Raw genomic sequence first — 16,838 nt, 5'->3', positions numbered from 1 at the left:
AGGTAACACAAAAAAACTTTCAATCTTGAGCTGAACCATTCACATAATTACATTGTAATCTTTGCCCTTTAGAATATGATTCTCCTGTATTCTCGCTGTGTATTAAAATCTGCTTTCTGTTTCTCTTGACGTTTGATAAAGAGAAACTGTTGCTATTTGCGGAAAGTTGAAAGACAACAGTACATAGATCAAAGTAGCTGGAAATAGAAGCAAGAATAAGATGAAAACATTTTTTTACTATGCAGGACGTGGTTGTGATCTGGAACACACTATCTGAAAGGATGTTAGTAGTAGTTTTGGCTATAAAGAAAATAATATTGCAAGGTGCAGGGCAAAGAGCTGGGTAAGGTTGGCATGAACTTAATGGGTGAAACAGTTAAATGTTGTGCTCTAATGATTCTGCGGTCTTGGATTAGACTCAGGATTGGGTGTTGGGCAGACTCTGGTGTTTCCTGGAACAGTGAGATTCAACAATTTCATTTTTAAAAGAGTTCCGTAGCAGGGATTATAATGTGTGCAGCTTTGTCTCATTATTGCCCAGAAGTGTCCTGAATGCTCTCATAATTGTGGGTATTGGGGAGGAGTGAGATGAGGTAAGATCCTCTGCTTGAATGTAACTCCCTTTTCATTTTTCTGAAAGCCGGATTTTATTTTTCTTCCCACCTGAATTTCTTAATGGCCTTAAGTACTGTACCAGCAGGCATGTTAGTGACTGAAATGTTGATGGAGCCACATCTGAAGCACCCTTGGAGTTACTGATTGGTGACATGACTATATACATTCTTTAATCTTGGGGGACAGCACAAGAATATGCAGTAATTGTTTCAGGTCAATGGGAATTGCACTCCAACATACCAAGGCCTATCGAGGAGTCAAGAATGATGTGGAAAGAACAGGAAAGTGGAACAGAAGCCGAGACTAGATTATCAATATTTTTGAATGTTATGAGAGGTCTGTGAGGCCACACAGCCTATTCCTGTTCCCACTTCACAGATTCTTATGTACCAGTTGAACACGTCAAATGGAATCTGGGGAAATTTGTAAACTATCTGTATCCACAATAGCAATCTACAAGAATGTCGGCAGTGTTAATCTAAGAAAAGATTAGAAAATGGGAGAATATTAAATGAGGACAAAAATGTTGTACTTCCATAAGAGAGAGAGGGAGAGAGGTTTAAGGAAATGATCAAAAAAGTGGATTGTAAGAATAATAGATCTAGTTTAGGAGTCGAGACATTGTTATAGAAATATAAGTCTTTGGTGAGATTGCATCTGGAGAATTGTGTACAGTTTTGGTCACCCTTTTTTTAGGAAAGACATTGTCAAGTTGGATGGGGTATAGAAGAGACTTACAATAATGCTATATTTCCTATACCAGTGTGACCAAAACTGTATATAACAAAGTGAAAATGACAGCAATAGAAGAAAAATCTTACTGGAGATCTTACAACAATTTAGTGGAAAGCTAGACAGAAATGTAAGTTGAAATGGCTTGTGCCTTTTTACTCTGAATCTAGAAACAGGTTAGCAGAGACATTTTACCCATATATAATACAGTTTATAGAATATTCTCAGAGGGCAACATATTTAATTTCTCTGTACAAACAGGAAAGAGAAACTAATTCAAAGAAATAAAAACAATTATTTAGAGGAAGTGAAATCATTAAAATCTTGACAATATGATTGAATAATATAATGAGATATGAAGAATATTATTAGAATATCTTGTCTTTCTTAAATAGCTTGATTGTAACTGAGTTCCTACAACAGAAATGGTAGACAAAGATAGCACATTTAAAATAGCTGCTGTGGCTGTATTGAAGGTCATCAGTTAACAGAGTCATGATAAAGCTCAAGACAAACAGACAGTTTGAAGCCTGGCTCCAATTATGGAAAGTAAGGGTAGAAATTAGAGGACATTTTCAACAGTGTCAGTGCTGGCTTACACGGGTAAAGGTTGAGATCTATTGATTTAGTCATTGACATACAGTGTGGAGTGGGCCATTCTGGCCTTTAGAGCCACACTGCCCAGCAATCCCCCAATTTAATCTTAGCCTAAATGACCAATTAACTTTTACATTTGGAATGTGGGAGGAAACCAGAGCACTTGGAGGAAAACCCACACGGTCATGGGGAGAATGTACAAACTCCTTAAAGGCAACAGTGGGAATTGAACTTGAGTCACCGATACTGTAAAGCATTGTGCTAACTACTACACTACCGTGCCACCTCTGCTGTCCTTTCTAAAGGAAGAACGGATACATGATCAATAGAGTTAAATATAGTATGGAAGCCAAGTTTGAGAGAAACAAAGTTGTCATTTATTAGTTAGAAGTAAAACATTAAATATGCTGAAGAAAGAAATCCTAAAATACATTTACATAAATTACAAAAAGAACAATGTATATGACAAGACTAAAGAGCATGCAAAAATTTATATGTAGGTGTGATTTGAATACATAAGGAATATTATGCACAAATCATGTATCTATGCTCCAAAAAGCATATTGAAGAACTATAGAGAATGTAGAGACCATAAAGAGTTCTGAATTTAAATGCAAAATTGAAAATCTCAACTCTCTGGGTCTTTGGAGCATATTTAACATTTAGAAGACTGAGCATGAAAAACATGTAGCTAACCACCTTGCAACTTACTGTGAGCAAGTTCAGAATAAGATGACATAAATATACAATAGCTACTAACAGATAGAACGAAAAGGATGGGAGCTATTATTTTACAGAATAAGAATGTGAAATATTTTGCTGTGCGGAGGAACTGAATCAGTTCATGGATACTAATAGGATGAAACTTGGTACACACTTAAAGAAGGTGGGCCAGTTTGATAGCATAGTAAATGGCAGTTAAAGTATAGAGAAGGTTAACATGAGTACAAATACCTGCATCATTCAATTGAGCCAAGTAGCATAGCAGATGCTGTGCAAAGTAAAATAAGTAATAATTTTTTCTATTTTCCCCAAGCACTTAATGTTGGTCAGATTTTCAGAACTTTTATTGTTCATTATACTGTTGGGTTTATTTTTCACAAGGCAGAAAGAGAAAAATATCTGGACTAAAGTTTAAACAATATTTTGACGGAAGATGTGAGAGAGCAATAACTGATTTAAGTCATTGAAGTGTTTATTATGCTGTGTACCTGTGATATATTCAGTTTATTCCTTCTGGGTTCTCTCTCTGGTGTTCTAGTATCTTTATAGTGTCAGTTCATGCCTCTATTGGCAAAGTGTTGAGCTGCTCTCAGACATTGCTGCTGAGTGTGTGAGTTTAATTTGCATACGATCTGAAAGTTTTACTGGTACAGGAGGAAAATATATGCCTGAGTAGAAACTGATGAATAATCACCAAACACAGAACTTCAATGGGTACAAAGTGGAGCTATCAGCAGCAAATCTGGCTGTAACTGCAACAACCATTGCTTCAGTCCCTCAAAGTGAAGTAAAAATCCAGTGGGATTTTTAGCATAGTGTCAGAAACCATGTCAAAACCATATGTCAGAACCTCAGACTCGACCTGATACTGATAACATTTCAGCCCCATAAGGTTAATAATTGACTGGATCCTTTTGTGAATATTCCTAGTGGATTTTCACTGCCATCAGCTTGGACTGAAATATTGCAGCTATCACTTTCAGTGTGAGCTACTGGTTAAGTTGTGGCTTTATATGTGGCCCAACTACTTTGTACAGTGATGGCCGTAGTAATCACTGCCGTCCAGTTTTTGTATGTTTCAAGTGATCACTTAATAAACAGTGCTATCACCCAAAAGAGAAAATTGACAGAAGTGCCAATGACTGATTCTCTTCATGGTAATACTAAAGGGATAATGTAACAGTATGCAAGAAAGAGCAAGTAATAGTAGAGGGGAGATCAGAGACCCCAAAGAGAGGGGTGAGAGATCTTGGGACAAGGAGTACAGATATTCTTCTGAAATGCAGGGTCTGCGGGTGAAATGATTTGTCCCATTGCACTTGAGACCAGCTGTTGCAGGATTTACAATGTTACAGTTTAAATAGAGCACAGCTCTGTCTACAAATTATATTGGTATCAAATATAAAAATAAACTAATACGTTAAAAAATGTAAAAGAATTAAGTCCACAGTTGGCATGTAATTTTTTTTTTGCTGTTAGTGATTTACCTTATCTACCAGAACACGAGGAATTCTGCAGATGCTGGAAATTCAAGCAACATACATCAAGGTTGCTGGTGAACACAGCAGGCCAGGCACCATCTCTAGGAAGAGGTACAGTCGACGTTTTGGGCCGAGACCCTTCGTCAGGACTAACTGAAGGAAAAGCTAGTAAGAGAGCTCTTACTAGCTCTTCCTTCAGTTAGTCCCGACGAAGGGTCTCGGCCCAAAACGTCGACTGTACCTCTTCCTAGAGATGCTGCCTGGCCTGCTGCGTTCACCAGCAACTTTGATCTACCTTATCTACCTTTAGTGTTTCCCAAAAGTTAACATGACTGTTAAGACATAGAAGCGTTCTTTTAAATGACCAGTTGATAATGTAATTTTTTTTAAAATAGTGCCATATTTTAAATAGCTTTGTGACTGGGGGGAAATTAATCTCACAAGATCGGTTTTGTATTGGATTAGCAAGTCACTGAGCCATAATGATGTTTCGCTGTTATGCCTCACTATAGAAGAACAAGCATAATCGCAAATTCACTGAAGGACAATGTATTTTCACAAAATCAAACAGTTGCTTTTAAATCCAGTCCAAATGCAATTTTCTGTTGCAAAATAATAGGTACATTATCCACAGAAAATGCAGCGGAGTTGGCATTTTAGGTCAAATTCCCCTTATCAGATGAAATGCTTTTAATGCCCATCAGTCTTTTACATAATGTGTTAATTCTCTTTCTGCTAATGTGGCCTGGTGTGCTAAGTGCTTATAGCATTTTCTATTTTTATTTCAGGTTCTCAGCACTTACATTTTTAAATTTTCAAGCATGCTTCCTACTTTAGTTAGTATTCTTCTTTTCAAGTTGGACTATTTGTGATTGACAAATAAAATCTGGTGTTCATTAAATATATGAGATAGAAGAAACGTGTTTGACTTAATTTCAGGAAATCTGTCCTGTAGGTGTCATGTAATGCTGCATCGATACATTGTAAAGTCCTACCCTGAATGATAGGATTTCAGACCCCTGGGCCCTACACTCTCTTAAATAACTGTTCAGCTCCTTCCATCCCAGGATAGGTGGAAAGGTACTGACTTTTTCAGACATGCAGCATATTGCAGAGTGGCAGTGATCCTATTTCTATTGTAAACCTGCAAAATACTTTTTTTAATAAATCTGCTATGTGGAATGTGACACTTTCATTATGTTTGTTTTTTTATTACACTTCCTTTTACTTTTTATATAAAATAGTTACATAAACTAAAATTTGAAATCACGTATAAAAAAATATATTTTCCACCTGCATTAAAGCATTGTTGCATTCAGAACTGCCAGAAGGTATTAATATCATTGTCTGTAGTCACAGCTTCGCAAGTTCAGCAATGGTCAGAGTTCATTTTGGAATCAAAGAGTTACCATTGCAGCCTTTCATCCCTTCAAGCCTATACTGAGTCCTTGCAAAAAACAATTCAAACTGCTCCTTATTTCAGTTCTTTTTTTTTAATCCCCTAAGAATCTACCCATTTCCTTTCAAAAGCAACAATTGGATTCACCATTCTTTCAATTGCAGACCTTGTCAGTATGATTTTCTCCTTGTATTAGTAATGTCTTGTTTTGCTAACCATTTTATGTCATTTGAACCTTAAATCTTCCACTAGGTACTTCATGATTTTAAAAACCATTATATTCACCTTCATCCACTCTGTGGAACCTCAAAATGGAGACCATTCTATTAATATTGGAATTGGTTTATCATTGTCACCTGTACCAAGGAGCAGTGAAAAGCTTGTATTGCATACTGTTCATACAAATCAAATCATAATACAATGAATTGAGGCAGTACAAGGTAAAAGAATGACAATGTAGAATAAAGTGAAACTGTTCTTGAGAAAGTGTAGCACAGGTAAACAGTAAGATATGAGGTCGTAATGAGTCAGATTGTGAGATCAAGGAACTTTGATCTAAGGAACCATTCAATAATCTCATAATAGCGAGGTAAAATCTTCTTGAGCCTGGTTGTCTGTGCTTTCAGGCTCTTGTATCTTCTGTTGTATGGAAGAGGGGAGAAGAAAGTAAGTCTGGGGTGGGTGGGGTATTTTTACTCTGTGCTTCTATTTATAATGCTTGGGATTCTTCATGCTTTACTAATTGCTTTCTGAACCTGTACCATCATCAATGATTCGGGCATCAATAAATTTGCCATTCTGACTTATCAGTCTAGTTCTTTTCCCTATTCTGAAATGTCAGTCCATGGCCTCCCCTTGTGCCAAGATGTGGCCACCCTCAGGGTGGAGGAGCAACAGCTTATATTCTGTCTGATGCCTTCCAACCTGGTGACACGAATATCAATTTCTCCTTCCAGTAAACAAATTCCTCCACCCCTTCCCACCGTGCCTTCTTTATTCCCCACTCTGACCTTTTACTTCTTCTCACCTGCTTATTACTTCCCCCGGATCCCCTCCTCCTTCCCTTTCTCCTTTGGTACACTCTCTTCTCCTATCAGATTCCTTCTTCTCCAACCCCTGACCTTTCCCACTCACCTGGGCTTCGCCAATCACCAGCTAGCCTCTTTCCCCTCCCCCCTCCTTTATATTCTGGCAATTTTCCCCTTCCTTCTCACTCCTGAGCAAAGGTCCCAGCCCAGAACATTAACTATCTTAGCCTGACCTGCTGAGTTCCTCAATCATTTTGTATGTGTTGCTTTGGATTTTCAGCATCTGCAGACTTGCTTGTGTTTATCATTAAATTTGCTGTTTTTGCATTCCTTTAAATATGCATTATTTATAACAGATTGCTTTACCTCATTCCTCTGCAGAACAAGCCCTTTCCCATTTCCTCATATTAAATTTCTTCAAATGTACTAATCATTAATACATTTCAGGGAAAACAGTGGTCCTGCCTTTAGAAAGCAGAATTTCATGCCTTCAGTTTGGAAAAACCTACCAAATCACCATGACTCCCTGATGTCTAACTTTAAGGCAATTTCTAATTAATGTCCTGAAGATTTCAACTTTGGACATAATCTTATTATGTGACATTTTATCAAAACCCTTTTGAAAATCCAAGCTTGTAACATCAGCTACTCTGCCTTCATCAACCCTCTTCGTTACCTCATCAAAATATCAAATCAAGTTGCTTGAACACACTTTGCCTTTTACAAATCTAGACTAGTTTTCCTGTACTAATCCAATTTCATTCAAGACAATTAATTTTGTCTCTGATTGCCATTTATATGGTTATTTGCTAAGATTTCCTTCACACCCTCTTTTGAACATAAGAGTAACATTTCATTTGTCCAAACCCTTGACATCATCTCATTTCTGAAGTGGATTGGATTGTGTTTACCTTGAATGTTATTCAGTTTTTTTAAGTAGAAATCATGATGATCTTCCTGAAAGCAATTAATCTTCAAGGCTTTCTAGATCTCTAAAATACTGTAAATACTTCTTAAATGAAATTTCATTTCATAGAAATGAAAAAATAAAAATATAGGGTTTCCATAATAGTTCATTTAATAACTGTAGTGCTTCATCAGTCTCTGAGGCATGCACAATGAGCATGATCACCACATTATGCTAAGATAGCTGGTCAGTAGCACAAACACAAGAAAATCTGCAGGTGCTGGAAATCCAAGCAACACACACAAAATGCTTCAGGAACTCGTGAAGGGTCTCGGCCCATAACATCAACTGTTTTCTCTTTTCCACAGATGCTGTCTGACCTGCTGAGTTCCCCTAGCAATTTTTGTGTGTGTGTGTGTTAGTTGATCAGTACTGTTTTGGCAGGAATGTATTACAATTTTTCAGACGCCGGTGGGGCAAGAAGGGACAATGTCAACCAATCGCCTATTTCTGATTGAAATACTAGATGTATTTGCAAAATGCAAGTGTGGGTACTGGAATAAGGCAATATGATGGTCTGTTACCAGCCCTTTCTCCACTTAGGTATGTAAAATAGCCAAGGTACTGAAGTAGACCTGATACCCATGGAAGCATAACCCAGCCTGAACTACTTTCTGGGAGAGGAAAGTACTTGTTCAAGATCCATTCATTGTTCAAATGAAGAAGCATTAAATATTATATCCCAATACTCAATGTTTCTGTCCTTCGATTATGATGGTATGTCAACATTTCAATGTCATTCTGACCTTGTTAAGACCATGACAAGGTTGTGGCTTCAGATCCCTAAATAACATGTTTCTCTCCAGTACCCATAAGACCATAATACAACGAAGAAGAGTTTGGCCACTCTGCCCAACTAGTCTCTTCTGCCATTCTTTCATAGCTGATCTATTATCCCTCTCAACCTCATTTTCCTGTCTTCTCGCAGTAACCTCTGAAGCCCTGACTAACCAAGAATCTATCAAACTCTGATTTAAATAAACTCAATGATTTGGCCTCCACAGTCATTTTAGCAATGAATTCCACAGATTCACCACTCTTTAGCTAAAAAAATTACTTCTCATCTATTTTCATCCCTCTAATGGGCATCCCTCTATTCTTAGGCTGTGTCCTCTGGACTTAGTCTCAGCCATTATAGGAAACATCCTCGTCACATTCACTCTATTTCGGCCTTTGAACGTTCAATAAGGTTCAAAGGGATCCCCCCTCATTCTTCTAAACTCCAGCAAGTAAAGGCCCAGAGCCATCAAATGCTTCTCATATGCATGTTTGCCAGAATCATTCTCATGAACCTTCTCAGGATCCTCTCCAATGCCAGTACGTCTTTTCCTAAATAACAGGCCAAATCTGCTCACAATACTCCAGGTGCAGTCTGCTGAATGCCTCACAAAGCCTCAGCATCATATCTGTGCTCTTGTATTCTAGTCCTTTCGAAATGAATGCAACATTGCATTTGCATTCCTTAGACAGATTCAACCTGCAAATTAACCTTTATGGAACCCAGCACAAGGTCTCCCAAGTTCCTTTACACCTCAGATTTTTGAAAATTTTCTTCCCATTTCAAAGATAATCAACACCATTATTCCTTTTACCTAGTTCCATGACCATATAATGTACTTCTCTACGCTATATTCCATTTGCCACTTATTTGCCCATTTTTCCAATCTGTCCAAGTCCTTCTGCTTCCTCAACACTACATGTCCCTCTACCTATTTTTGTATTGTCTGCAAACTTGGCCACAAAGCCATCAATTCCAGCATCCAAATCATTGACATATAAAATGAAAAGAAGCAGTCCAAAATATCAAACCCTGCAGAGCTCACTAGCCACCAGCAGCCAACCAGAAAAGGCTCCTTTTATTCACACTCTTGGCCTCTTACTAGTGAGCCAATCTGCTACCAATGCTAGAATCTTTCCTACCATGCTATGGACACTTATTAAACAGTCTCATGTGCATCATCTTGGGCAAAGGCCTTCTTTAAATCCAAGTAAACAATATTCACTGACTCTCCTTTGTCCATCCTGCCTTTTATTTCCTCAAAGACTTCCAGCTGGTTTATCAGGCAAGATTTCCCCTTAAGGATACCATGCTGAATTTGCCTTACTTCATTATGTACCTCCAAGTACCACATATCCTTAATAATAGACTCCAACATTTTTCCAACCACTAAAGTTAGCCTAACTGGCCTATAGTTTCCTTTCTTCTGCCTCCCTCCTTTCTTTAAGAGTGGAATGAAATTTCCAATTTTCCAATCCTCTGGAACCATTCCAGAATCCAGTGATTCTTGAGAGCGCATTACTAATGCCTCCACAATCTCTTCAGCCACCTCTTTCAGAACCTTGGGGTGTAGGTGACATCTGGTCCAAGTGACTTATCTAACTTCAGACCTTTCAGCTTCGCAAGCACCTTCTCCATAGTAATAGCAACTACACATACTGTTGCTTCCTGACACTCTTGAATTTCTGGCAAAATACTAGTGTCTTTCACAGTTTGCCTGCCATTTCTTTGTCCCATATTACTACTTCTCCAGTATCATTTTCTAGTGGTCCAGTCTCTACTCTCACCTCTCTTTTACTCTTTAAATACCCTTTACTCTGAAAGTACTTTTTGGTATCCTCTTTGATATTGTTGGCCAGCTTACCTTCATATTTCATCTTTTCTCTCCCTATGTTTTTAGTTGCTTTCTGTTGTTTTTTTTTTAAAAACTACCCAGTTCTCTAACTTCCCACCAATTTTGCTTTATGTTGTCTTTGACTTCCCTAGTCAGCCAAGTTTGCTTTATCCTCCCTTTAGAATACTTCTTCATCTTTGGGATGTATCTATCCTGTGCCTTATGAATTCCTCCCAGAAACTCCATTGCTTCCTGTCCCCTTCCAATCAACTTTGGCCAGCTCTTCTCTCATTCCTCTGTAGTTCTCTTTACTGCACTGTAATACTGATATATCTGAGTATACCTTCTCCCCTTCATGCTGCAGGATGAATTCTATCATATTGTGGACACTGCCTCCTTAGGGTTCCTTTACTTTGAACTTTCTAAACAAATCTGGTTCATTACACAACACACACACCAGAATTGACTTTCCCTTAGTGGGGTCAAACACAAGCTGCCCCCAAAAGCCGTCTCATAGGCATTTCATAATTTTCCTCTTTTGGCATCCAGCACCAACCTGATTTTCCCAATCTACCTGCATATTGAAATCCCCCATGACTATTGTAACATTGCCCTTATTACATGTGTTTTCTATTTCCATTGAAATTTATATCGATCATCCTGGCTACTCTTTGGGGGCCTCTATGTAACTCCCGTCAGGGTCCTTTTACCCTTGTAGCTTCTTATCTCCATCCACAAGGATTCTACACCTTCCAATCCTAGGTCATCTCTTTCTAAGGATTTGATTTCATTTTTTACCAAAGAGCCATCCCATCAACTCTGCCTACCTACCTATCCTTTTGATACAATGTGTATCCTTGGGTGTTAAGCTCCCAACTATAATATTTCAGCTACAACTCAGTGATGACCACAACATCATACCTGCCAATCCCTATCTGCTCTACAAGATCATCTACCTTATTATGTGTAATACATGCATTCATAGATAACACCTTCAGTCCTGTATTTATCACCTTTTTTGATTTCGCTTCCAATGGAAATATAATTATTAAAAGTTAAGGTAAGAAAATGACACTCATCTGAAAGCCTAGCCGCAATTTTATTGTATGGTACCGCGCTCAGGAGGGGCCAAATGCCCTGCTCCTTTTAGTTCTTATCATCTTATTGTTTGTTCATCATTCAGAATGTTACATACTTCCGAAAATAATCAAACTCTTGTTGGAAACTAATAGTGTGGAAATTCCAGAAGGAAGACATCAAATAGGTTTGAATGTTACACTTAATTTTTTTTTAGGAAATTACAAGAAAATATTGAACATTTACATTTGGCCCACACAACCGTGCTGTGCAGGAATCATTCATGTTCAAGTGCTTTTTGCCATGTATCAATGTATCACTGAGTAAAATGATTCCTTTTTGATTTGAAATCTAATGTAAAAAGGCATTGCAGTCTCCATTTTATTTGCCCTTCCTGCTCCAATCCTGAAGCTGTAATAAATTGTTACTTTAGCCTGCAGAGAGAAGAAATTGAATTGTGATTTGAATTAATGAGCAGGAAGCATTTTTATTCCACCTACCTTACATAGAATTTTCAGGCCATACACTTCATTCAGGGACTGACGTAGCTGACGGTTGACAATATTTTTGTATCTACCTCTGGCAGAACAAGGCACCAGGAATAATATTTGAATCCAGATTTATATGTATTTTAGAAGCAAGTCTGAAATGTTTTTCAGAAGTGAGAATCAATCTTCACAAACATACATATTATGTGATATCATTTTCTGAATTTTTACAAGTCACGATTTCAGAAATTTAATTTCTATTATGTATGGAGATTACCACACCTACTGTAATTAGATGAACAATCAGATTTGGGAATATGTAGAATATTCCCAATTAGTGGAACATATTAAAGTTATAACAATTTGGTTTCACAATTTATTAGCTGCAACGAAGTTTAGGGGGATAAAAGTGGTAATTTTAACTGTAAACAAAATTATTGTTGGAACTACTGAACAGGTCAGCGTTATTACCAGAAATACTGGCTCACTCTCTTTCTCTCTCTGCAGATACTGTCTGATGTTCTGAATATTTCAAGCATTTTCTTTTTCAATTTCAGACTTACAAAGTCCAAGAATTATTTTGCTTTCATACAGTGTCAAATGATACTGAAGTGGCACCCTGCCTAATTAAAATTAATGAAAGGAAAATTATGTGAGATGTTTAAGAGGTGTTTCAAGTCATGCCATCCGTACCACACCATTGCCAAAAGTCAAAGTTACCAAAAGTAAACATATGATTTCTACTTTGCCATTCTTATTTACATACATTTAAAGCAATAGCTTTTTAACTTCAAGTAATTTTAGGGAAATTATTCTGCAAAATTAAATGAAGTGAAATGTCTTTGTAATCAATGGCTGAAGCACAAACAGAATGCTGGAGGAACTCAGCAAGTCAGGCAGCATCTATAAAGGAGAATAAACAGTTGATGTTTCAGGCCAAAGGACCAGAATGAAGGGAAGCAAAGCTGGAGTAAGAAAGTTGGGTGAGTGAAGGGAGTACAAGCTGGCAGGTGGTAGGTGAGCTCCTATTTTAATGGAAGCATTGTGGAAAACAATACAGAGTCTCTTCTGATATTCATGGGGAGACATTTCAAATATAAGAAGTTGATCAGCTATGAGGAAATTGCAACAAAGATTCATGAATTCTCCAGAGTATTGTTGAAATAACAGAAATTTGTGCCATGAAAAAATATTTTTTAAAAAACTAATCTTAATACCTGACAAGCAAATCTAATCTTAGTAAGTAACATACTGATTTAACAAATTTTACTAATTAATAGCATTTTATTTTCTCCACAGATTCAAGGCCTTTGCCCGATGTAGCCTTGACAGGGAAATGTACACGGGAATGTGATGAGTTTGGCCACTCTGACTCCTGTTGGATGCCTGTGCGTACCTCACCCGAGCGAAGGAAAAAGAACCAACCCAAGCTTTCCACATTCATGCCTGTTACAGACCGAGGGAGTCAGGAGAAGCTACCTAATGGCACTCCGCAGATTATAGGTGACCGCAACCGAAATCTTCTCAACAAGAGGCTGACTTCATCATACGAGAATTTCAATACAGCTACCTATGGTAAAAATGAGGAAGGAAATCCTGAAGATATACCCCTGACTCAAACAGCAGATTTCAAACCGTCTTCTGTTTCTCAACTCACTAGAAGAGAAGTCTATCTGTGAGATATCTGAGCATGAATTTGTCAAACAAAAAAGCAGCAAATATGATATCTAAATTAAAAGAGAGTTAAAGAAATGTGCAGGATATCCCATAAAGGGGCTACCAAAGAGATATGCAAATATTTGCTGTTCTTGACTTTATATCTGGCATTCGATCATTTATCGCCTGACAGTTCTGTAAACTATTTAAAGTCATTCTGGCTAGCTAATTACATGCATGCTGTAACACACCCACCCCAAAATGCACGTGATCCAGCACATGGACATTGAATTTTACATGTTAAAAGGTTGCAATGTATATAAGAGGGAAGATGTAACTAAAGGAGCACAACAAAAGAGTAGTCCAGTATCAAGTCCCCACATCTCAAGCATCTAATGTAATTGTCTCATTGTTTTTGAAGCATGTTCTAAATTTCCAGAGTGTGGATTGCGGTGTGTTTTGTGAGATTTTTAACTTGGAAACTAATGCTGGAATTGGATGATGGGTCAGTGCAGAATTTTCAGAAATGAATTACAATCAGAATACATTCAAGTCGGGATTTTCCTTTGAGCATTCGCTGAATCACTGCTGCTTCAGGAAGCCTGCCTGAGATTCGTATTTAAATGACATTAGCTCTGGCTTCTTACATGTCTTTTGGAAACATTATTAAAACAGTTCATTCCAAGTCTGGACACACAGAATGTACTTCTTTTTCATTATAGAGACTGATAAAATTCACAGAGCTGGCAAGAAGTCACATTAACTTTTTGTACCAGGCTGAAGTTTAAAAAAAAATTATGCAATGATTGGCCTCACCATATAATAAAGAGAAATCATTGTGCTGATCTGAAACACTACTATGGAGATGCCAAGATTAAGGACACAGAGATAATTGCAATAGAAGTTCCTGATCTGTGAGCCATATAGATGGAACACTAAAAGCAATTAATCAAGATCATCGCTCCATGAACTTATACACAGGTACAGCCCTGGTGTAAAATGTGAAACTGCAGCTTCTGTGAACGTGAGTCAAAGACCCAATCAAGACTCTGGAGAAAACTTACTGTAGTATATTGTTTCAGAGCTCTGCGGTGAAATCCAATACTCTGCCAGTCCCAGGGAACGCTGTCATTTTTGTTTGCACGCAAGAAGAAATGCCACAATACAGGATTGTTGGTTCAAAACTGTGCTGTTATGTAAGAAACTGAACTATTCACATTCTTGTACAAACAGACCATTTTTGAGACAAGTTGAACAACATACCAGCCTAGGAATCTCATTAAATAGTTATATTGGTCTGGATGTTTGAAAACTGATAACTTGCTCAGGAAAAGCAGGAATATTGGAGAACTCCTCTGTTTTTCATATTTGTTAATGAAGAAATGCTAGACAACATCAGTAGAGTGCATGTTATAGCTTTAGCAAAAATGTAGCATTAACTAGGCTATGACCACCCTAAATGAAGACTACAGCACATTGTTGTGGTTAGCATAGTTTACCCTGTTCACTGAAATGTTTAGTGATGTTACTTGCTTTGGAATTTACCAAACAAGATGCAACTCTGACTAGCTAAGAATCCAGACTGTAACTCAATGAGGACTCTCACTGGAGATTGTGCTTTTTTGGGTACATGAGAAGGAAGTGAGATGATTTTCAGAATTGACTTGAAGGATATACTTCAGGGGAACCAAAAGTGTTGAAAAATCTTCACAGTAGTATTGCAGAGTTATCTAAACATCAAGCATTCTCAGAGAGACATCAAACTAATATGAGCGCATTCTGCTTAATCACAAAATATTATTATTTAAAGAGGTTAATATAAAAAAAAGTTCAAAGATATGAACTTCAAAGTGGCATGTAAGGTGAAACTTGATGTTGCTTTGGTAAATTTTGGGAAAATACTGCTTTTGGTAGAATACAGTGCTTTTCATAATATGCATAGAGTTATTTAAAGTTGTAGCAGCTTAAATATTGGTCAATTAATCAATAAATACTTGTTGCACCCTTTGTTTATCTGGTATCTGCTGTCTTTCACTGTTTTACTGCATCCTTTTCCATGACATTTAAGCCACAGGTTGAAAGATTTCTTACCCTTGGCACATGAACAATCTAATGTAATCTTGCATATTCCTGGTGAAAGCAGTGTTAAACAGTGGATAGTGTAATGTAAATACAAAGCAAAATCAGCTATTTGAACAATCAATTATGATTAAGAATGTTGTAATTGATTAATATTGGAATGTTCAAATTTCTGTTGCACTTCTGTTTAATAGTGAGGTTCAAAGCTGCTCCTACCAGTACTGCTGTGTAGATACAGTAAGTACTTGTTGTTTATGGATGTTCTCATTAATTACAAATATATACATATGTATTTTTATTGCACGTTACAAAGATATTCACTAAATGCAAAGGAAATTCCTTTAATGATAATAACTGTAGGTCTTTGTTTTTTTTTAATGGAAATATGAAGCTAACCAATTTAGATTTGTGTCCTCTCCGTAGTATCCCCAAACAGTGCAAATTATCCTGGTTGATTGGATTAATTCAGCGGCACAATTTAGCATCTAATTGCATATGACAAGCATAATAGGCACCATTTGCAAAAAAGTGGGAACCACACCTTAATGACTTTCATGCATTTGACATGATAGGTGAACTTCTGCAAAGGAATCAGATTTATTATTTTTCATCATTTAAAGTACATGAAGCAAAATCATCAGAATGAAGTACCACTTAGAATGATATGCTGTTAAGATGGGGCATGATGCTAAATTAAAAATCTATGATGTAAGTTAAATGCTGGCGTTATCTAATGTCACATTTTAGAATGCTCCTACAGCAAGGTAAATGCAATCTATGAAACTGTGCCTTTTATACCCAGAAGTATAAAGAATAGTTGATTCATGAGGTAAAAGAAGAGAAACTAATAATTGAAATTTTATATGAGGCGGATGTGTTGTCATTAGAGGTGCATTGGCTAATCGTATATATATGAAATGCAAGATACAAAAAGTGTAATTTTTTCTTATATTAGATTCATGGCCATATAGAAACATCATAAAATGCATAAAGAATTGAAATGGTGATTGATTTTTTTCCCTCATCTATGAAATGTTACTTTGATGCTTAAAGCGAAAGCAATTGTACATTCAGTTGGATAATTGCCTTTTTCAAACCATTGAAACTGTCAGTTTCGACTTACAAAATAATGTTGATTTCAATTAAATGTTCTATGTTTACACATGAACAATCTCATTGAAAATGTGTTTTTATTTGTGTCCAAATGCACATACTACAGAAGTGTATCTGACATCTACTTCTAAGCATCAGCCTCATCCCAAACCGATTCTCAGCAATTCCTCTTTGCTTTGCAAGTGCATCTGCTTCAATAAGTTTACTGTGAAGAAAGCAAAATCGTCTGGCAAATATGCATCTTGTCAACTGATGTAAGAATCTCTGAATT

At 37.0% G+C, this 16,838-nt stretch overlaps 1 protein-coding gene across 2 annotated transcripts in view; it reads left to right on the top strand.

The window, feature by feature from the left end:
- pcdh7b (protocadherin 7b) overlaps window positions 1-16,575 on the top strand; it is a 418,393-nt gene extending 401,818 nt beyond the window's left edge. For both annotated transcript variants that reach the window (XM_072252916.1, XM_072252915.1), the window contains one exon: window positions 13,019-16,575. In XM_072252916.1, coding sequence (XP_072109017.1) covers window positions 13,019-13,398 — 380 coding nt within the window. In that variant the 3' untranslated portion in view covers window positions 13,399-16,575. The remainder of the gene's footprint in view (window positions 1-13,018) is intronic.
- Window positions 16,576-16,838: the final 263 nt, after the last annotated feature.

This window comes from Mobula birostris, chromosome 3 (assembly GCF_030028105.1).
Source record: "Mobula birostris isolate sMobBir1 chromosome 3, sMobBir1.hap1, whole genome shotgun sequence".
Classification (NCBI taxonomy): Eukaryota; Metazoa; Chordata; class Chondrichthyes; order Myliobatiformes; family Myliobatidae; genus Mobula; species Mobula birostris.
The sequence above is the reverse complement of the archived record's forward strand: the minus strand, read 5'-3'. Positions and strand labels throughout refer to the sequence as shown.